This window comes from Eleutherodactylus coqui, chromosome 2, assembly GCF_035609145.1.
Source record: "Eleutherodactylus coqui strain aEleCoq1 chromosome 2, aEleCoq1.hap1, whole genome shotgun sequence".
NCBI classification, from domain to species: Eukaryota; Metazoa; Chordata; class Amphibia; order Anura; family Eleutherodactylidae; genus Eleutherodactylus; species Eleutherodactylus coqui.
This window is the reverse complement of record NC_089838.1, coordinates 201,493,356-201,516,693: the sequence shown is the minus strand read 5'-3', so window position 1 is coordinate 201,516,693 and position 23,338 is coordinate 201,493,356. Positions and strand designations below refer to the sequence as shown.

The 23,338-nt window shown below is 41.2% G+C and overlaps 2 protein-coding genes across 2 annotated transcripts in view; one reads left to right on the top strand and one right to left on the bottom strand.

The window, feature by feature from the left end:
* Positions 1-23,320, top strand: part of TYMP (thymidine phosphorylase) — a 28,080-nt gene extending 4,760 nt beyond the window's left edge. Inside the window, exons 3-11 of the mRNA XM_066592216.1 lie at positions 390-515; positions 2,391-2,593; positions 5,141-5,239; positions 6,304-6,433; positions 9,479-9,597; positions 9,681-9,843; positions 10,890-11,102; positions 17,647-17,787; positions 18,533-23,320. Coding sequence (XP_066448313.1) covers positions 390-515; positions 2,391-2,593; positions 5,141-5,239; positions 6,304-6,433; positions 9,479-9,597; positions 9,681-9,843; positions 10,890-11,102; positions 17,647-17,787; positions 18,533-18,687 — 1,349 coding nt within the window. The 3' untranslated portion in view covers positions 18,688-23,320. The remainder of the gene's footprint in view (positions 1-389; positions 516-2,390; positions 2,594-5,140; positions 5,240-6,303; positions 6,434-9,478; positions 9,598-9,680; positions 9,844-10,889; positions 11,103-17,646; positions 17,788-18,532) is intronic.
* LOC136610057 (protein tyrosine phosphatase domain-containing protein 1-like) overlaps positions 19,962-23,338 on the bottom strand; it is a 31,556-nt gene continuing 28,179 nt past the window's right edge. The window contains exons 11-12 of the mRNA XM_066589324.1: positions 20,469-20,579; positions 19,962-20,129 (exon numbers count right to left, since the gene is read on the bottom strand). Of these exons, the coding sequence (XP_066445421.1) occupies positions 19,962-20,129; positions 20,469-20,579 (279 nt within the window). The remainder of the gene's footprint in view (positions 20,130-20,468; positions 20,580-23,338) is intronic.

Below are 23,338 nucleotides of genomic sequence, written 5' to 3'. Positions count from 1 at the left end.
TTTATGCAAGGAAGTTTTCAGTTGAGAGGGAGCCAGTGTATTAGAGCTCTTTCACACAGGTGTATGCCTATTTCAGTCCATGAATACGCAGCATATCGGCAGCTTTTCTACGCAGATATGGTTGATATCGGTGCATAGTACGCACTAAGATAGGACATGCTACATTTTTTTCATGCGTCCAAACGTCGCATGAAAAATATGCAAGTGTGAATGAACCCATTGAAATCAATGGGCTCTATTCACTGCATATTACGTGTGTAAAAAATATGTAATATGCTATGTATTTACTTTTGTGTGAAAGAGCCCTTAATGCTACAGTACATTCTACCACTTGGCAATTTAGTTATCTGCTATCATTATTTTCTGTTCTATTTCTTTTTCTTTTCAAGATATTTCCAAGTTTCGAATTGCTGATGTCATTGCAAAGAAGCGTGATGGTGGAGCACTGTCACCGGAAGAGATCAGACATGTGATAAAAGCAGCAATGATTGGCCAAGCTCAAGACAGTCAGCTGGGTAACCAGACTAGTACAAAATTCTAATGGAAATATAGCTGTAGAATAAAATTATAATTTATAATATAAGACATTATAAACCTACAAAATTACCTTTAAATTTGGGGCATTCACATAGAACAAATTATTAACCTGCAAACATATCTCTAGGCTTTCGTTTGTTTTTACAGCAAATTTCTTTGCTCTGCATAAGGCTATAACTAGAACTCAATGGGCCCCAAAACATAGATGGGCCTCCACTACTTTTTAAATATAAATATTAAAACAAAAGTGTAAACTATAATATTTTATTTGATTATCCTCACACATTTCCCATTTATTTTATTTTAGTACAAGCATATTAACTTGTTAATGACCAACTGCCAGGTATTCTTGCATCTTGTCACCACCAGCAGAATGGGTGGAGAGCTAGTGATGGGCTGAATCCGCCCAGTGCACGCGCCCACACGCTGCTGATTGGCTGTGTGCAGCCAGGCCCTAGCAGCATGGGGATTTACTTCATGCTGGGATGGCAGCTTAGGGTTAGGGGTTGATTACATTAGTAGCTGCTAATCCTTCCATGTCAGAGCCGGCTTTGTGAACATGGAAGCATTTACAGCTAATAATACAACCCCAACACTAAGGGCGCCCACCCACTGGCGTTTTTTTACCTGCGTTTTGCGTTTTGCGTTTTTCCTGCACAGGCATAGAGATAACATGTGTTCCTGTCCACTGGCGTTTTTTTTGCGTTGCGTTTGCGTTTTTAACATAGGAACTGTCATTTGCATATGTGTCCTTATTTTTCTCCTAATGCACCCATGAATGTCAATGGAAATTAACGAAAACGCCGCGAAAAACGCGCGGAAAAACGTGCGGAAAACGCTGCGTTTTTTTCCCGCGGAAAACGCAAACGCCAGTGGGTGGGCGCCCTGAAATGAACCCTCACCCAAACCCTCCATGCTAGACACACTGTCACCCAGTGGTGTCCCTGGAGTTTTCTTGCACTGTCTCCGCTGTCCTCCGTTCCCCTCCCTCCCTCACTCACTGTCACCCAGCGCTGTGCTGCTGCCACCACTCCACTGCTCATGCTGTGTCCCCGCTCCCCTGCAGCCTTTCACACAACCTCTCTGTCCCCTTCCCTTCCTCACTCACTGTCACCCAGCGCTCTGCTGCCGCCGCCACTTCCTCAGTGTCCACCGCCGCTGCCCAGTGCAGTTAGGCTGTCGGGAAGCCGCTCTGCTGCTGCCGCTCCCTCCCTGTCCGCCGCCGCTGCCCGACAGATAATAAGGCACCGTGCTGCCGCGAAACCGCTGGAGTGCAGGGTAAGCCGCTCTTAGTGACTGCCAGGACCTGAGAGGGGGCATGGCCGGCCTGTCAAGCAGCCTGTATCTTGTCACCACACACACTTCCAGTGGTGACAAGTTACAAGAATACCCAACTGCCGTACATTTACAGTGTATGGTAATAGGAGGTATGTAGAACAGACTTTTTAGAAGCTGTCTTCTACACACTCCCTGTTCCTCTCCATAGACGTCTATAGACTGCAACTCTAACCTGAGCTCTCGGTGTACAGACTTCAATGTATGGATTTTAACAGCAAATTCAGAGAGAATGATCAGTGCAGGTAGAGGAGAGTGGAAAAGTAGCTGATAAGTAAGGAAAGATATTTTTCTGTAATAAAATATATATCCAAGTTTCTTTTCTTGTACTATTGAATTATGGACAAAAATAGTTTAGTTATTCCTTAAACTAGAAATGAATAACGTTGAATAAAATATACTTACTGTAGAGAAGAAAAGTAAAAAGCTCACTCTTCTGTAGTTCTATAATGTCACCCAATGCTGACAATTCATCCATCGTGTAGAACACATGGCACACTATATGTTTGTATCTCTAGGTGCTCTTCTTATGGCAATCCGTCTACAAGGAATGAACGAAGAAGAAACCATGACATTGACAAAGGAAATGGTGGCCTCTGGCTGTGTACTTAAATGGCCAGAGGAATGGAGTGGTTTGTTGGTCGACAAACATTCTACAGGAGGAGTTGGGGACAAAGTAAGCCTACCATTGGCCCCAGCACTTGCTGCCTGTGGTTGCAAGGTAATTATTAGTCCACTGTGGATCATCCTCTGTTGTTTAGCTGGAGATCATTAGCAATCTAATTAGCAAAAGGCAAATCAATAGACATTAAGAACTGCTGCCTAAAAACAAATGACATTCTGCTAACATCAACTTTTAAAGGATTTCTCCAATTATTAAAAACACTATTTCCAGACAAATTATCTAAGTTTCAATACAAAAAATTGCTGTAAATCCTGCAGACTGATAGTTGAGGCAAGGTTATCTTCTAATCAGTCTTATCATTCATTTCTAGGTTTATTGTTCCTTCAAGTGCATAGCCATTTACTATTCAATGTAATGTTGTGGTTGACATTATAATATAATCTACATGAAAAGTGACTTTGTAAATATATTACTTATCTTTCACTTTTCCTTGTACTGGTATAATCCAGTGATCTTTAGCAGGCTTAGAAAGTAAATAATTTCCAAGGGATTCTGTGTCACCATGCAAGCTCCTTACACGTCAGTGCAATGTGCAGGAGTCCTTATTGTAACTTTTATGAATGGTCAAACTCTTAGCTGGGTTTACATCAGGTGGAGAAGAGCTCTTATAACACTATCTATCTATCTATCTATCTATCTATCTATCTATCTATCTATCTTCTACATTAAGTAACGGAGATTGCGGGTGTCATGGCCGTCTGGGTGTCATGGCAGGCTGTGGTCTCCTTAAGGCCCCAAGGGCTGCCATGAATTATCTCCTCTTGACGGTCAGTATACAGTATAATGCTATTAGTCCATGTGGAAACAAAAGAAAAAAGGAAAAACAAGGAAAATATATTTTTAAAAATTAGAAAAAAAACACATAAAACTGAAAGCACCCAAAAGGTTTAAAATTGATATAACTGCATCCATAAATGTCCACATTATTAAAATATCACATTATTAATTCCATGAGTACTGTCTGAAAAAAGCAAAAACAAAACGTAATGCTAGAATTGTGCTTATTAGATAATCTTGTCTTCATTAAAAAAATTAATAAAACGCAATTAAAAAGTAGTATGTGCCCCAATGCAATACAATGCAATACAGCCGGCTCCATTGAAAGCAATGGGCTGCCGGCGAGCGCAGGATGAATTTTCGGGAAGGGCTTAAAAATATAAGCCCTTCCCTGAAAATCATCCAAAAATGAAAAAAAAAATTGAGATTTTTAAGCCATTCCCGAAAATTCATCCCGCGCTCGCCTGCAGCCCATTGCTTTCAATGGAGCCGGCTGTATTGCCGGCTCCATTGAATTCAATGTGCTGGACAGCGCTCCTGTGCTCGGGCCCGTTTTAAAGGAAACGTGGCTAGGAGCAGATTTTTCCGGCGATTTTTCGTCCCCGGTCACGCGATTTGCGGATGCTCATCCGCCATGTGATCCGCAAATCGCGGCAAAAAACGCCCATCTGACCGAGGCCTAAGTCAGAAGGAATATTCACAAAAAAAGACATAACATGCAGAATATAAAAAAGGGAACCACAGGGGTGAGGTCCCTGCTCACAAGAGCTTACAGGCCATGAGAAAAGAGGGGTGACATAAGAGGTAGACGAGTTTCTTAAATGCAATTAAGCAAAAGTTTATATATATATATATATATATATATATATATGTATATATAGTACTGCACATATGTACATAATGCTGAATGTGTACATATAGGTGATAAATACAAGAGGGTGAGTGGGGGATAAAGCCAGAAGAAGGGGGTCAGGTTTCCAAGTGTAGAAGTGGAATAAATGGATCAGGAAATATGGTAGGCCTCTCTGAAAAGATGTGTTTTTAGCGCACCCCCACAACTGCGGGCATTGGCAATTAGGCTGTTTTTACATGGCCAAGAAAATCTCATGAGATTTGTGCATTGCGAGATGCACAAATCTTGCATGAATATCAATGGGGTCATGCACGAGTGATTTTTATTTTTTTTATTTTTTTCCCTGCATGCCCTTACATCACATCGTCCAATGTTTTCAATGGGGCTGGCGGCGGCATCGCACCACGTGCCAGGTACACGTGACTTCCAATGCGATGCTAGGTCTCCCCATTGAAAACAATGGGAGACACTCTATGATCCTACTCCCCCCAAGTCATGCAAGGCAGTTTTGATATAAAAACACCTCGCATCCATGGGGAAATCACATGTTGGTAGGCGCGATATCGGCAGCAGGAAGGGGTTAAAATTCTTATATGACAAAGAAATAAGCCTATTTACAGGAATCAGGTTGGCAGTCATGTCCTTCATCATTTGCTTACTGCACCTATTGCTAGCTGAGAATAAGCAGCAAAGTTCGTGTATGTGGGTGTTGTGGGATGGTAGCATTGTCTGACTTCTGTTCACAAATTTTTATTCAACGACTATGAAATCTCATAATGTAGAGGTGATTGGTGCAGGATAGCAACATATGGGAATTCAGTCAAAAACATTTTGGGGCACGGTGTTATGTCTTTTGTTGCCTCACTTAGACATGGCATATGTACAGACAAGAGACCCGAAGATGAGTTTTTGACCTTTCTTGGTACTGCAATGTCTTCTTGTCTTTGTGTAAGGTTCCAATGATCAGCGGGAGAGGACTAGGACACACTGGAGGAACTTTGGATAAGTTGGAGTCAATTCCAGGTTACAGCTCACAGCAGAGCCCTGAACAGGTAAGTGGAAATGAAGTCTGATTTCAGGCATTTTCACAGTGTGATAAAATTTTCATTAATATTTTACATGAGTATTTGTAAGCAAAAAGCACGGTCCGATACATGATAACCATAAAAAACTTTCCATTATAGTTGTTCTCTGTATGCTTCATCCTTGGGTTTGGCTTACAAATGCTAATGCAAAATGCTGAACAAAATACTGCTGTGTGTTGGGTCTTAACATGAAAAAAGAGTCAAAAGAAACCACAGCCACATACTACGCTTCTCAAACTCTTCAAAAATATTAGGAAACCAGTAAGAAATCTGTGGCAAATATCCAAAGATTTAGGCAAGTGGCATTTGTGCTGTGTGTTTGTACAATGGGCATTGCGTATTTGCATGAGTGTGTTTTTGTCAGGACTGGTTAGGAACCAGGGGGCATGGAAGTCCCTACACCAGCCCTCTCCCCTGTCCCTGCCTACTTGCCCCGCTGGGCTAAACCCCAGGGCGACAGCTGGGTGGCGGTCCCTACTCTGCACTAAGGAAGACCCCGTGACAGATGGGACAGAGAAGACCAAATAACCAAAACCAACTGACAAAACACAAAACAGAGAGTAAGAAACAAAGGGTTAAACTAAACAGGAATGTCAGACCAAGGGTAAAGGCAAGCTCAGAGTCATGGGATAGCCGAGTCAGACAACTGGAGACAAGACTGCTATAGCGGGTGTTAGTAGGACAGGACCAAAGCAAACACTGGCACTGGGCTCCAGTGTCAGCCGAACTAAATACAGGAGTCCCTGCCTAGAGCAGGGCAGGGCGTGATGATGCGCCGGCCGGTGATGCAATAAACCCGGCCTCCCTCCAACCAGGCCTCCTAACAGGGAAACCCCGAGTCCGGCCGGCGCGGACCGGAAAGGCCAGCACGCCTATGCCGGGAACCCATGTCCCCAGCGGTGAGCCTCCTCCTAACAGTTTTACTAGGTGTTTACTACAGGTGTAGGTCAATATAATGTGCAGACATTGAGACCCAACTGACTACGATTCCATGATTATGTCTACATAGACCCTTTGTATTTTGTTTGCAGATGCTGCAAATCCTAACGTCTGTTGGTTGCTGTATTGTCGGACAATCTAAGAACCTTGTACCAGCTGATAAGATCTTTTATGAGATCCGAGATGTGACAGCAACAGTTGACAGTCTGCCTCTTATAACAGGTACCATATCTTATACCTGCCACTCTACTTCTACTTAACTAGACATTGTGTTTCATTCTACTTTTTTTTTCAAAACCACTACCAATGGCCATTGCGGCAAAAACACATTTTTTCATTGGTCCCCCTCACCTGATTCCTGTCACACTCTGGACATCCCTGTATGTCACTTCCGTGCAGTGCTGTCTCCTGTCTGATGCTTATCAAGCACCATCTTGATGTTGAGATTTCTCCAGACTCATTTTCTCTATGCTCTCTTAACACTCCAATGATGCATCAGCATAGCATCAGATGACGAGCTAGAGCTAGTACCATCTCTGCCTGCTGAGAGAACTTAAATTACCTTCTATATATGCCTAAATATACTACAGACAATAATTGTACATTCAGGAGGATGAACTGTGATCTCCTTCATTCTAACTGTGTGACAGGAGCTTCTATTCATCATCAGTAACTGTAATAGGAGTTTCTGTTTCCTGCATGAAAAGCTTGTGTGGTACAGTCCATGTAATATCATCACACAGGAATTATGCTGACTGAAAAACTAACTTCTTGAGAAAATATAAAGCCAAGTAATTCTCAGGTGATCACAATGAGATGAAATTACTCAAGCGAGTATGGGCATTTTCGAGTACATGCCTGCTTGCCCGAAAAGATTTAGGGGCGGCTCACCCCCGCCGGCCCCCGAATCTTTTCAGACGAGCAAGCATGTACTCGAAAATGCCCATACTTGCTCGAGTAATTTGCCTAAACAAGTACGCTCGCTCATCTCTATTCATATATACAGGAGGGCTAGTTATGTATTGAATGAAAAAACATTTCACTGAAGTGGCCCTTTTTCAATCTTCTTTTACTTTCTGATGATATATTCTGTTTCCTGTATACGATTATGTGGGCAGCCATCTTCCCAGGGTGCTGCTCTACTCTCAACGGCATATCAAAGAATTGCTTTACAGCAGTCACATGGACATGGGATCTGAAGTCTAGAGATGACTCATTGGGCCTCATTTATTAAAACGGTCTAAGGGCTCATACACACGAGTGTAGCGATTTTCGGTTGGCTCTGTCATGGCTACAGCGCGACCAAAAATCACGTGAACAGGCGCACAAATTTGCCGTTTGTGCACCTGTTCACATAGCCCAGGTCCCGAGCATATACGATGAGCCCGGATCGCCATCAGGCAGGGGGAGACAGTTTAGCTCTGCTAAACTGCCTCCCCCTTTCCGCCCCCATGCCGGCTCTTGGCAAGGGAAGTGGGTGGGACAGGGCAGGAGCTAGTGTGCTAAGCAACTAGGTCCCGCCCCCTCCCATTGCAAACAGCCAGCAAGGGGTGGAGAGAAGGATGGAAGGGGGTGGGAGTTTAGCAGACACACTGCTAAACTCCCTCCCACCTCCAGTCTTCGGCAGCTTCTATAGGCTCCCATAGGAGTCTATGGGAGCTGCCGCTGTATTCTGGCCAGGAAGATAATTCCTGAACTATCTTTCCTGGCAGACATAAAAGCACCCAGCCGAAATGTGCTTCTATGCACTATCTTGGCTGGCCGGGCGCTTTTACACAGCAGGAATATGCCCATCTGAACTGATGCATTGTAAACCAGTGCATCAGATGGGCAGCATATATATTGGCCGGGTGTGAAAGTGCTGCCAATACACGCTCATGTGAATAAAGCCTAAAAGAGAAAACGCTATCTTTCTTGCCCAAAATTAAGCTCATGTGAGCCTGACCTTAAAGGAAATGTATCACATATATAATTAAAACCAGATAGTGAAGTATTTTACCTTTTTCTACTCTTTTATTTTCTAACTGTAGATTTTCTATTGGTCTGTATATGACTATGGGGGCTGCCAACTTGCCTGAGCTGCAGTTAACATTTAGAGATGATTTTACATCAGTTATCATAGGGTATTTAAATAATGGTCAAGAGCTGATTCATTGACGTTTATGGAACAGTCATGTTCTAAACATGTCTTGTGACATGTGCAGAGTCATTGTGTAGGGAGGAGGAGAGCTGTGACCTCTCGAATCACCTATTGGGATTGATAGATCATGTGTTATCTATATATATGTGTTATCTTTCATTGTAACTCCATCTGTAATGATAATGTGATGACTGCTGAAAAGTTTTCTCTATGGATCAAGAAGTGTCAAACTGTTATTAGGCTTGTGAAAAATGCTGGAATTCAGTTTTTTTTTAAAAATATAGATTGTGATATTGAAAATAATTTAAAAGAATTCTTTAAAAAATATGTTTAACATAAAATCTTGTTTTATACATCACATAATTTTATCTTATAAAATATAACTAGTATAAAAACTGGAACAAAAATGCTATAAATTTTTTTTTAGAATGCACACAAGTGGATTTTTCAGAGGACCTGTCACTTTTCCAAACATGTCTGTTTTAGCAAATACTTGTATTCTCCATGAAATGGTAATCTTGAAGCATCTTTTCCCATAATTCTATGTTGCACCAATCCACTGTTATCACTCCTAGAAATATATGAATAAATTGACAACTGGGTGTTATCAGTTGGGGGTTGTACCTACAGTTTGATACTGTTCAAGCAGTGGTGACAGTGCAAGACAGTACTGACAAGGAATGTTACACTTCAGTTGTCCGTGTATTAATAATTGTCTAGGAGGAATATCAGTCGATCAGTACAATGCAGAGTTCTAAGAAAAGATACTTCAAAATTGTTATTCATGGAGAATAAAACAGACATGATGAACACGTAAATATATTGAAACACAACAAATCAATGTCTCATTTTCTCTGGAAAAGCAAGAGTCCTCGGATAGAGATGACTAAGTTGGTCGCATTCAAAAACGAGGGCAGATCCAACCTTCCAATCATACAGGGCTACAACCTTGCATTCCTCTCAAGACATATTATAGACTTGGTAAAAAAAATTGTTATTATTCCGATTTTGACTTTAAATCTCTGTTCTCCCCAATAACTGTTGAACCACAAATAATTAACTTCTGTGTATGAAAATGTTGTTAATCGTTATATACTTGCCTTTGATGTTGATTTGCTTTTATGCAGCTTCTATCATAAGTAAAAAGGTGGCCGAGGGTATTTCTGCATTAATACTGGATGTAAAGTTTGGTGCGGCAGCTCAGAGTCCAACCATAGAAGAGGCAAAGCAACTTGCAAATAGTCTTGTAAGTGTGTGTGTGCAAATAAGAGTCTCAGGTATTTCTTATTACATCAATTAGGATTTTATGTAGGACCAATCTTTTAACAGGTCGATGTTGGCATTTCTCTGGGAATTCCTACAATTGCTCTTATTACTAACATGGATACTCCGATTGGTCGCTGTATTGGGAACAGCATTGAAATCCTAGAAGCCCTGGAGTGTTTGGAGGGACGAGGACCTGAAGACCTCAGAGAGCTTGTGTTGCATACAGGTTACATAATATTTTCCACTTATGTTAAGTTTGCAGTACATTGCTATATCTGCAGATAGTTTTCTACACATCTTAAAAGAACATGATAGATAGTAATGCATGTGATTAATATTAGGGAGGACCTGTCCTAACAGGACAAATTCTTACATTTCCCATTAAAACAATAATTCTGGAGAACCTTTTATTAGAACTTTGGATGATGCCATTGAACCCTGTGCTATTCCTGCTGGAAAAAATATGAATAAATCGACACCACTTGTCAATGTCCAATCAGTACTGGCACTGTCAAATTGTTTATGGTCATACTATTATGCTGGGTTCCCACGGGACGGCTTCACCGCAGAAATCTTGCGGTTTTGCTGCAGCAAAAAATTGTGAGATTTCCACAGAATAAGCACAGCTTCAAAACCTGCGGGACTTATCCGTGGGTTTTGGAGCGGCTCTGCCGCATACTCTTCTGTTGAGTCCCGCTCTTCTATAGAAAGGGGCGGGGCCGCAACGGAAAAAAAAGAATTCCTGGGAATCCACGCCGCAGCGCCGGCTTTGCCGCGATGGCTTGTCCACTGGGACAAGATTTTTGACATATCCCGTCCACATGACTGGCTAACCGTGGGATTAGCAGCCAAAGGCAGATTTTGCCACAGGAATATTCCACGGCAAATCCACCCTGTGTGAACCCAGCCTTAAGGTTCTATTCACATCTGCGCTAGGAATTCTGTTCTCCTACTCCATTATGGTAGCAGGAATACGGAATCCCCTGGATGAACAGATCTGCATTGGAGGCTCCATTCAGATATGATTAGAGCCTTATTCATTTATTCATAAACTTCCAGGAGGAATAATGGAGGTAGAACAAAACTACAAAAAGAGATATTGTTGTTTCATGAGAAATAAAGCAGACATGTCAGGAGAAGTTGCATGTTCTCCTTGATCGAAACAGTGAGATTATCACTTTTTTCATTAAATATGTATTTCTTATGTAGAAAAAAAAACCTAAAAGCTCCAGCAATGTCTCAGTACATTCTCCTGTCTGTCTTTATCTGCAGGTGGCTATCTCCTCTGGCTTAGTGGACAGGTTGATTCAGAGGCTCAAGGAGCAGAGAAAATTGCTAATGTTTTGCGTGACGGATCTGCTCTGCAATGTTTCCGAAAGATGCTGGAAGCACAGGGGGTGAAAGCTGAGATAGCAAGAACATTGAGCTCCAGCAGCAACCTGGGAAAAACAACTCTTAGAGAAGAACTTACAGTTTCCAAAGCAGGTTAGCATGTAAAAGGTGATGGGAAATTTAGCAGATAGCTTTTTATTGCATTGTATGTATTTTATAAAGCACAACATACTTACAATAGGCTTTTATTAAAAACTTGTACCATTTGCCTTCTACAGCTTGAAATACAATTCAAGCTCCTCCATGATACAGTTTGGTGCTCACTCCAGCCAGGGGCGTACCTAAGGGCTCAGGGGCCTGGGTGCAAAGGTTCAGCTCGGGCCCCCCCTTGGGCCTCCACCCCACACTCCCCCATACCCATACCTAGATCGTGCTGCATACATGATCTGCTCCTTGGCGTAACCTTTCCAAACATGACGCATTTCCTGCACATGAAAATTTGTTTGTTGCCCCGCAGGCCACTCTCACACACTGCTTTTTACCGCTATTAGCGCGGTGTGCCGAGCGCCGTAGTAACCGCAGTACAACACTCCCAGAGATTTTAATGAGCTTACTTAAACATGCGCTCGAACACGGTGTTTCTAACGCTGTGATTTTCGAGAGCTGTCTGTTCTATTTTTGCGTTGTCGTGGATTTTAACACACCTCCTCACAACAATGGGGTGCATTAAAAAGCGCCGTCAGACGCTGTAACCTGTGTTCAAAAACACTGCTCGAAATCCTGGTAAAAATGCCACGATTTCAAGCTGCGTTTTCTGAACATGTGTCTATCTATCTATCTATATACTTTCTATCTATCTCTTATCTATCTATATACTATCCATATATCCTATATCTATCTATATACTATCTATCCCATATCTATCTATATACTATCTATCTATCTATATACTATCTATCTGCTATCTATATACTATCTATCTATCCCATATCTATCTATATACTATCTATCCCATATTTATCTATATACTATCTATCTGCTATCTATATACTATCTATCTATCTATCCCATATCTATCTATATACCGTGTTTTCCCAAAAATAAGACAGTGTCTTATAATAATTTTTGTTCAAAAAGGTTTAACATTTTTACATGTATAGCTGCCTGGACACTATTTAAATTGACTTTTTTAATTAACTGTTAGCAGGGCTTAATTTTGGAGTAGGGCTTATATTTTAAGCATCCTCAAAAAGCCTGAAAAATCATTTTGCATCCTCAATAATTCTGGAAAATCATGCTATGTCTTATTTTCAGGGAAACAGGGTACTATCTATGTATCCCATATCTATCTATATACTATCTATGTATCCCATATCTATCTATATACTATCTATGTATCCCCTATCTATCTATATACTATCTATGTATCCCCTATCTATCTATATACTATCTATGTATCCCCTATCTATCTATATACTATCTATCTATATACTATCTATGTATCCCATATCTATCTATATACTATCTATGTATCCCATATCTATCTATATACTATCTATCTATTCATCCATCTATCTATCTGTATACTATCTATACTCCATCTATCTATCTATCTATCTATCTATCTATCTATATACCTACTATTTATACACTATCTATACACTATCTATTTACATACTATCTATCTACTATCTATACACTATCTATCTATATACTATCTATACACTATCTATCTATATACTATATCTTTACACTATTTAGCTATACACTATGTATCTCATATCTATCTATATACTATCTATCTATCTGCTATCTATATACCATCTATCTATTCATCCATGGTAAAAAGAGACCGATATAATTTGTGTATATTTATTAAAAGTACCAATATTGGAAAAATGTTGAACAAATTGTCATTTTTTCACATTTTCAACCGTAATATCTCAAATATGTCCAAACATACTGTACAAATTTTTGATAAGATATATATTTCCATCTGTTTACTTTATTCTGAATGCACACTTAAAAAAATAGTTGTTTTTTTTTTGTTTTTTTTTTAACCATTTAGAGGACGTACAAATTTAACATTACTTTTCAGCATTTTGAGGAGCACTTTGTTTTCCTGCACCAAGCCAATTTTGCAAAAGCTCATGAGTGTCAGAATAATAGATACCCCCACAAATGACCCCATTTTAAAAACTACACCCCTTAATGTATTCACTGAGGGGTGTCATGAGTATTTTGACCCCACCAGTTTTTTTCAGGAATTAATTCAATTTAGAGGAGAAAAAATAAAATTTCATATTTTTGCAAATATGTCATTTTAAAGACATATTTTTTCCTATAGTGCCCATGAAAATGAGGATTTACACCCCACAAATGGATACCCCGGTTTCTCCCGTGTTCTGAAACATACCCATTGTGGCCCTACTCTTATGTCTGGATGCACAACGGGACTCAAAATGAAAGGAGTAGTCGGTGGTTTTCAGAACATAAATTTTCCTTGAAGGCGTTTTAGGCCGCATAGCACTTTTGTAGAGCTCTTGAGCGGCCAAAACCAAAGAGAACCCCCACAAGTGACCCCATTTTGAAAACTACACCCCTTAACGAATTTATCTAGGGGTGTACTGCCCATTTTGACCCCACAGTTTTTGAATGAATTCAAGCAAAGCAAAATGAAAAAATTGTGATTTTCGTTTTTTTTGTCAATTCTGTCATTTTAAAAACAGCTTTTTTTGTACAGCACGCACATGAATGAAGCCTTGCACCCTAAAATGGATACCCCGGTTTCTCCCGTGTTCAGAAACATACCCTTTGTGGCCCTAATCTTATGTCTGGATGCACAACGGGGCCCAAAACGAAAGGAGTAGTCCGTGGTTTTTAGAACATAAATTTTCCTTGAAGGCGTTTTAGGCCCCATAACACTTTTGTAGAGCTCTTGAGTGGCCAAAACCAAAAAGAAACCCCCACAAGTGACCCCATTTTGAAAACTAGACCCCTTAACGAATGTATCTAGGGGTGTACTGCATATTTTGACCCCACAATTTTTGAATGAATTCAAGCAAAGCAAAAGAAAAAAAATGTGATTTTCGTTTTTTTGGCAATTCTGTCATTTTAAAAACTGCTTTTTTTGTACAGCACACATAGGGATGAAGACTTTCACCCCAAAATGGATACCCCTGTTTGTCCCGTGTTCATAACCATACCCCTAGTGGCCCTAATCTACTTAAAAAACACATGGCTAGGCCTATAATGGAAGGAGCAGCCGTTGGATTTCAGGGTACAACGGAAAAAATTCCAGGCCCCATCGCCCACTTATAGAGCCATTGAGCGTCCAAAACGATAAAGAACCCCCACAAATGACCCCATTTTGAAAACTAGACCCCTTAACTAATTCATCTAGGGGTGTACTGCGTATTTTGACCTCACAGTATTTGAATAAATCTAAGCAAAGCAGAAGGAAAAAATTGCGATTTTCATTTTTTTTGGCAATTTTGTCAATTTAAAAACTGTTTTTTTTGTACAGTGTACATGGGAATGAAGACGTTCACCCCAAAATGGATACCCCTGTTTGTCCCGTGTTCAGAAACATACCTATTGTGGCCCTAATCTACTTACAGGTCCCATGACAAGGCCTATAATGGAGGGAACACCCGTTGGATTGCAGGGCACAACTGAATAAATTCCAGGCCCCATTGCCCACTTGTACGGAATAAAAATTGACACCTTAAAAAAATTTCCCTCCCTCCCCCCCGCGCCCTTTTCGGCATTCCCCAAATCTTAGATAAAAGTAATAATGTGAACTGTGTGGTATTTCCGAAGACAGGGGTAATTACGGAGGCTGGTTGGGATGGGTACATGGGGCAATAAAACCAGGTATCCTCCCCCCTCCTCTCATGCTTTTTGGGGGTATTTCGTGACCTCAGTGGCCGGTATGGGGTGTAAAAAGTGGCGCACTGTGAGTCTCCGTAAGCTTGCTGAGGTGCAGCGGTCTCACACAGAAGGTGCTCAACAAGCTGCTCCTGGAACTGCATGAAGGCGAACGTTCCCGGGGCTTCTTGTAAATTACGGATTACAGGTAGCGGTCTGAATAACGCCGGGCTCACGCAGCCGTAGGCGGAATCCGCTTGCGGAGGCACGCAGCGGATCCCAGCTATGAGCCGGCCGTGACCCTGCGTACGCCCACATAATGTACTGCGCATAACTGCGTACTCACACAGGCGGTCATGCGCAGTACATTTTTTTTGTTGTTTGTATTTCCCGCACCGTCGCTTAGCAATGACACAGGTAACCGCAGCCCGTACACAATGTAGTCGCGTATGGGCAGCAAGTAAATCCACGACCATGGAGCACAATGGGCTCTATGTTGCGGATATCCGCGGTAAAATAGAACCTGCTGCATTCTCTTTTCTGCGAGTGGATTACACAATACCGACCCACTAATGTGAGCGGAATTGTGTAATCCAATGCGATTGATCTGCGTATTACCGTGGATCAGACGGATGCGGAATCCGTAATTCCTATCCGGTCATGTGAGACCGGCCAAAGGTAGATCGTTACCTTTTTATCACGTGACCGGGGACCGCTCAACGAGGTCACCCGTCACTGCTCCAGGCTCTCGGCGACTATTGCTCGCTGGGAGTAAGGAGATTTTAAGTTTCCTGGGCTCCCCGACTCCTGCGCATGTGTCCGGTGTTTTGCCGGCGGTCGCATGTGCAGAATCCGGGAAAGTTCACGGAGGAGGATCGCGTCGTGTGCAAATACGGAGGCCTCCGGTAAAAAGTTTCATCTCATCTCACCGTTCGCATCGGTGAGGGGAGATGAACCTTCACCTTTCTTTTACTTTTACGTGATCGCCATTACCCATTGGATAACGGCGAACACGTGATCAGGAACTGCTCACCGCGGCTCTCTGTGAAATCTCCAGGCTCTCAGCTAAGTTTTGTAGCCAGGAGCAGGGAGACTTTAAATTACCACAGCTTTTGCGCATGCGCCTGCCATTTTGGCGACAGGCACGTGTGCAGAAGCTGGGGTAAGGTCCACGGATAAATCCGCGGGCCTCAGGTACGTCATTTCATCCTCCCTCATGGATATGATCCGTGGGGGGGAGATGAAACGCAAGCTTTTTTAACTTTTTTAAAACTTTTTTAAACTTTTTTTTTTTTACTTTTTACACTTTTTTCTTACTTTACATGATCACTTTCATCCATTGGATAACAGTGATCATGTCCCCAGTGACATCCCTCTGCTCCTGGCTACACATGGCAGCCTGGAGCAGAGGGATTTAAAATTTCCCAGGGCTCGAGCCGCTCTGTGCACGCGCAATCATCGGGCGCGCATGCGCAGATGGGAACTTCAGGTCCCGGGACATTGGGACACCGCTCAGGACCGGGGGGGTGAGTATTTTCACCTCCCCTCATGGATCGGATCCATGAGGGGAGGTGAAACTTTACTATTTTTAAACTTTTTTTTAACTTTTTCGCAATCGCCGCTATCCAATGGATAGTGGCGATCGCGGGCACGGAGACCACTCACAGCAGTCCCCGCTAACACCTCCTGGTTCCCGGCTACCTTCAGGAGCCAGGAGATTTTAAATTTGCCGGGGGCTCTCGGGCTTCTGCGCGTGCGCGTGATGTCATCGTCTGGCGCGCATGCGCAGAAGGCCGGCAGCGGGTCCGGGAGGACCAGATCTCCGGGGGACACCGCGGACAAGCCGGGTGAGTATTTTCAGCTGCCCTGTTGGATCCGATCCATCAGGGCAACTGACTATCTGACATTTTACGCACTTTTATTTACTCCATTGGATAGCGCAGATCGCAATGCCGGGGGGGACTGCCTGCAGCCCGGGATGACAGCTCCATGCTGTCGGCTACCTGCGCCACCGACAGCATGGAGCTGTCACGTCCAGAGCCTGCAGGGCTTTAATCCAAAGAGGATGCATAAAACTACGTCCTCTAGGATTAAAGCCCACTTTAGGCAGGACGTAGTTTCCCGATGGGGCAGTCGTTAAGGGGTTAAAGCTCAGTTCTGCATGTAGTATATTATTAAAAAAAAATAAAAATCACCTCCCCGCTGCTTCCCTGCCATGAGCTCCGATCCTTTGTTTATTCTGTCACACCACTGTCATGTGGGTAGTTTACCCACATGACCGCTGCAGCCAATAGCAGCCCCATCAGGAACATCATCAGAAACGTTCCGTAAAGCTTCCTGGGGCTTCTACATTGGAAACCCACGTGACAGGTTCACTGAATGTCATCTGGCCTTCTGGCCGGGTGACATCACCAGACCGCACAAACGTGAACACTGCAGCCAATCACTGGCCTCCCTGCTGAGGTGAACAAAACTTAATAGGCTCACCCAATTCTGTTTTAGTCCTTTGCTGCTCTGCTATTTTCATTTCTATTTTAATTCCTCACTACTTTCAAGATCTTTGCTAGCTGCCAGTAACCCAAAACATTGTTTACATACAGATTCTTCAATGTTCCAGACCCGGTCCTCTTCCTACACTTGAGAATTTGTTACATTGTATTAGTTTAGGTAATCTTCTGAGATAAACACTGCAACAACACAAATCTCATTTTCTATATTTTTCGCTTTATTTTCTCTAGGAGAACAGTACAGTAGACATTATTTAGATTGTAGACTAATTTGATAGGATATGACAAATTTACTGGTTTGATTACATATATATCTCTAGGTACGGTGGAGTTAATCCGAGCTAGACCTATTGCTGAAATCCTCAATGACCTTGGGGCTGGGAGAAAGAAAGCCACTGATGTAATCAACCACCGTGTTGGGGCCGAACTGCTTGTGAGAGTGGGACAGCATGTAGAGAAAGGTAAAACATAGTTGAAACAACTGTACCTAATTCTTAGATATTTTAAGTGTCAGCACCACTTATAATCCCAAGAATAAAACATTGGTACTCGGAAAAGGAAATCATCTAAAGAGCACCTCTTATATCTTCAGTAAATCTGCATTTTCTATCATTCTTATTATATATAAAAGTGAAGGGCTTATTGGTTAAAATCACTTCTGAAAAAAACCCATGTACCAATCCACATGTAAGATTTTTGATATGATTTTTTGGGGGGAATTTCAGTGCAGATTTTGATGCGGATTTCACACCCTCGTTTGAAGAGGTGAAATCCAGATTGAAAATCTAAGGCAGAAATCTGTATCAAAATACATGTCAAAATCTATGTGTTACATGCACATTTTGATGTGAATTTTGGTGCAGATTTTAAGATCCACGGCAAAATCTATAGCACAGTTTTTGCTATGTGTAAATATAGCCTAAAAGCCAAAATATATAAAACCATAGAAAAAAATTCTAAAACCATAGATAAAAAAAAACTTTAGAAACTGGGTCAATGTCTCTAGCATCTTGCAAATGCTTCTGCATTGTGTATTTCAATGTTTTGTGAAAAATTAAAGAAATGATCAACAACATTTTTCTAGAGACCGTTATATTTTCTCGCACAACGGGTTTTACTGCAAGTATTGTAATTCTGCACATTTCTATTCTTTTTATGGTAAAGTGAATGGAAGTCTTACATTGTCATAACTCTTCCTCATGACAGGAACCCCCTGGATAAGGGTCTATTATGAGAAACCACTTCTTCAAGACACACAACGACAGACCCTTCAGAATGCTCTTTGTATTTCAGAACAACCTGCATTTACCCCTCCATCTCTTATCAGGGATGTTATTAATCGTCAGTGCAAGAAAGAATAGTATGGTGACATTGTACACAAGGAGGGGAAGACGAGCTAACTAATAACTTACCATTCTATCTTACATATAGCATTTTATAACAGAAGCTTAAGACCTGAAATAGATTATTGAAATGAAATTTCGGGCAACTATGGTCATGCAACATACATGCTAATTCTTTCATCTGGTCTATTTTCTATTTTACCATTTATGAACATTTGCATAGAGTTTTACTATGAATTTATAATTAATGATTGTTACAATTTAACAGTCACACTAAAATTGGGGAAACAATGCTGAAAATGGCACTTTTTTATTGCACATTTTGAATTTATGTCTCATGTAAATATATTTGGTGCATAACTCAGTCACTTTAAGTCCATTTTAACCCCTTAGTTGCCTAACTATTTTTAGCCTTAAAGTGGTTAACCAGACTTTAAAAATAGTTGGCTTATCCTCAAGATATGCCATCAATATCTCATTGGTGGAGGTCCGCTTGTCAAGATCCACACCGATCTGCTGATTTAAGGGGCTATTGGGTACTACAGGCTTGTCCCTTTGAAGTGAATGAGAGAAGCCTGTAGTACTCAGAACTGCCACTATAAATAATACATAATTCAGTACGAATGCAATCATGCTCAGATCATAAGAGCGCTTCAGTCCCTTCAATCAGTCCACCCCTTACTGCTGCTATTTCCAACACAGAGAGCAGGAAGGGAGAGAGCTGACACAACCATGTGCAGTGGCAATACAGAGACATAGGTAAAGGACAGACTCTAGAACAACAACATGGAAGGACATTTTTAATAAAGACCAATCCTTAACTTTGCATTTAGTAAACAAACTATAAAAAAAATGCTAAAGTGTCCATAGCCCTTAAGTTTTTACTTTTCTGTTCTAACTTGTTTTATGAATTTATCGTAACATTTAAGATCTTAAAACTAAAGTGACTATATAATAGGCTACCTATTAAAAATGTCCACATAATCAGTCTGTTATTCATGTAATAAGTACACATATCTACCCCTCAAGGTGGAAAACCTAAAAGTTTTTCCTCATGAAGACTGAACCACTCTCTATGAACCTGAACGGACCTGGCCGTGCCTGAGTGGTTGCCATGTAAGGATTTATTTCCCCTGATTGCAGGGATTTAAAAAAGAAAACACACACAACCAATTACAGTGCTGCCTTACATTTGAAAATGGGTTGTCTTTAGGAGAAAGCCCCTTCAAGTAATTCCCTATGTATAATGTTGAGTTTCTCTTCAAAGCAGAATGTAGCCTTTCATGCATTCCTTATCTGATATTTCCCTCTTTTATCTCTTCATTCAGTTGCCTGCGTTGTGTTGAGTCTGCAGTTCTGTGCTGCAAGCGGGAAGTGACACCATGAGCTCTTATCTCATGTACAATGAAGTGCAGTTGGGCTACAACAGTAGTGGACAAATGGGATGTATCTTGTGGGTTCTGTAAAAGACAGACAAACATATTGTAAGATAGTCAAACATATAAGAAAACTAGTGCAAAATGAATCAACCTATCCACAGCTTTTCAGTTTTGCAACAAAGAATATAAAATGACAGGTGGAGTAAGAATGAGTTCCTCCTATGAAAAGTGGCGAGGTTAGACTATTTATATATTTTTTTTCTAAACCAGAGAACTGCAGTGCTTAGTCATTAAGTCCCAAATTACCCCTGGCATTGAGGGGTTAATACATATGTCTTACACCGTAAAATACTGCAGATGCACTGTTAGAGAAACTTTTAAAATCTTAAGAACCCTTCTTAAGATACATTGGAAACTCACTTTTGTTAGTGATTTGACGAGTCTCAATATAACCAGCTCTTCCAAAGCAACTGGCAGTGAAGGTAGTTTGCTAATACACTGCAGAAGACAGCAGAGAGTCTCCGCCTGGCACTGTAAAATATAACCAAGTTTAAAAAAATTTGTTTCGGTAACTTTAAAAACTAGTATAACAGAGCATCAATTACATCCAAGGTAGACACAGTATAGTTCAGGATCTATGGACTCTTTCTAGACCACACTCCTACTTTCAGTGAGGCAGTCCTAGAATCATCACTTTTACCAAAATGCCACTTATCTGCCCTAATTGTAAAGATCAAACACAGATTGCTTCAGGTAGACATAATTCTTCATTACTGGTTCTCAAGTGTACAGAATGGTTCTGGAAATGCCTTGTATTTGCTACTCAATATATAGATTAGTTCAGAACCACAGAGGAGAGAACTTAGTTCCATTATAGGAACACTAGGTCTGGTACATTTGTGTGGGCATTGCTGTATAAGTAGTCTCATTGTGGACACTCCTATGTGATTACCTTAAAGGGATTGTGTCTGCTGGTTGTCCCTATGTTTTATTCTGAAATGCAGAATTTGAAGTTTGACCCAAAGCTGAGTTCTTTGTAAAGGGGGTGGGCCCACGTCAGCCTTTACCCTCCTGCTGTATGCAGGCGGACATCTCTCACCATATACACACACACCCCCTCTTGACTCTGAGTTAGTCTTAAAAGTGTCTTTATTCTGAAAAGCTGCAGAATTTCAGAATTAAAAAATCTCCAAGGGGACAATAGGCATCCCTGTCCCAGGTTCATACTGCCCATAGTTCAGGGAATATGAACCTGATGACACAATCCCTTATAGGTCATGGCCATGTGGCTGGCACAATTTTATGGGCAATTCTGTGAGGTGAACACCAAAGTATGGAGAATTCCACAGAGGAGATATTACTGCACTGGTACTACTATTTGCCCCACACTACTGTATAGAGACTACAGTCTGCTATGGTCACTACAATTTGGAACAGTTTACGAAAATCAGTGATATCACAAGGTCTGGGCACCCAGACCACAGTATTAGCATAAGATTAAACCTGGGTTGATCTGAGAGGTGTCACCAGGATAATAATGGTGGGACAGGAGTCATACCTGAAAAGTTTATTGCAGTGGTATCACTATACTTCTGTGCTTGAGGCTCCGACACAGAAGCTAGTTATTTTTGTGGCTTCCACAAGGCAGTCAGACATCCATCCCTAGACTTTGTATTCAAAATGTTTCCAATTGTCACTTTACTTTTCATCTTACGATAGTTGTGGAGAGACGAAGGCTGACCACTTGATCGTACATTTGCAACAACCACATGATAGCTGATGAGTCTAGGTCCTGTAAAGTGACCCTCTGATTTGCTGACAAAATTCTGTCCTGTTACAGATAGGGGAAGGGATTCTACTACCTGCAGTTATTTTTTTTTTGCTGCCCCTTTGATTTGCTGCTTTCAGGTTCCATTTGTGACTGTCCAAGATGACCACTGCATTTTTTAACTACCTCTGTGCACCGCTCTCTTATTGCCTATTGTTGATCATGTGAGTAGCTCTGGCCAATGAGAAAACAGTAATAGTGCATCAGTAATCTAACACTATCATTGCACTGTGGGGATTAGGTCATCTAAAGATTGTGTAGGCCATTTTGAATGGGAAGATCAGAGTAGAACAACTTGAATTTATATACCCCCATTCCCTCTGGTCCTGGGAAGGAATTTTGTCTTAAAACTGCAGGGTCTTTGCACTGTGGTGCCATAAAAAAAATTTAAAAGGTGTCACAACTACTACATTTCAAAGAAATTAGGTACATTTCTTTAACAGAACTTTATGCTCTATGTTATCCCTTCATCTCACTTTCTCTTCGGGGATTTTTGAAAAATAGGTTAACTGATGTAACCAAAGAGCAGGCTACTGACCCATTAGACTTCTTCATAAACCCCCCTCCTAAGAGATACTCAATCTTCACCTTATATTTCCACATCAGGAAAAACCATGCAGATAAAGGTTACCCCTCCCTCTTTAAAAATGGACACGAGAATTGGAAGACCCTGAAATTAGTGACAAAATACTTGAGGAGTGGGCTTCGGTGAGGAAAGTCATTGCTAGTGAAAAGTGGAGAGAATCGCATCTTAAATTAAGGCATGGAGCTATACATGGCTTTAAATATCCCTGCTCATCCCAATAACCAAGATCGCCTACACACAAGATCGCGGGTGACAGGTGAGTTGCCGCGGTGAGCAGGGCGGAGCGGGGTGGAGAGAGGGAGAGAGAGATCTCCCCTCCGTTCCTGCCCGCTCTCCCCCGCCGATCCCCGCCCACCGCCGGCGCCTGAATCTTTACAGACGAGCCGGAGGATACTTGGCTAAGTCACTACTCGCTCAAGTAGTTAGCCTTAGCGAGTATACTCGCTCATCTCTACTTTTGAATCATTTGATTTTTGTTACATCATTACCCCTAATTTCAATTATACCCATGTCTAGATGAGGGTTGAAGGTTTTTAAGTCCACAATTAGGTGTTAAATGTTAAGATGTTAATGATGACCCTTCCAAGATATTAAAATTGGTATAAGAATACTTTTATCTTTATATTATATCCTGAAGACTAAAATTTCAGAACAATTGAAATAAACACGCATAAGTACTCTCTTGTCACAAGCTTTACTATTTTTTTCTGTTACTGTCTATATATATATATATATATATATATATATATATGCTTATGAGATGTCCATAGCTTTTATATAATGTAACGCTGTTATTTTTACACTCATTGTTACTTTAAAAAAAATAAAAGTCAATAAAAAGACATTTTGAAAAAACAACTGGATGGACACTTTAAT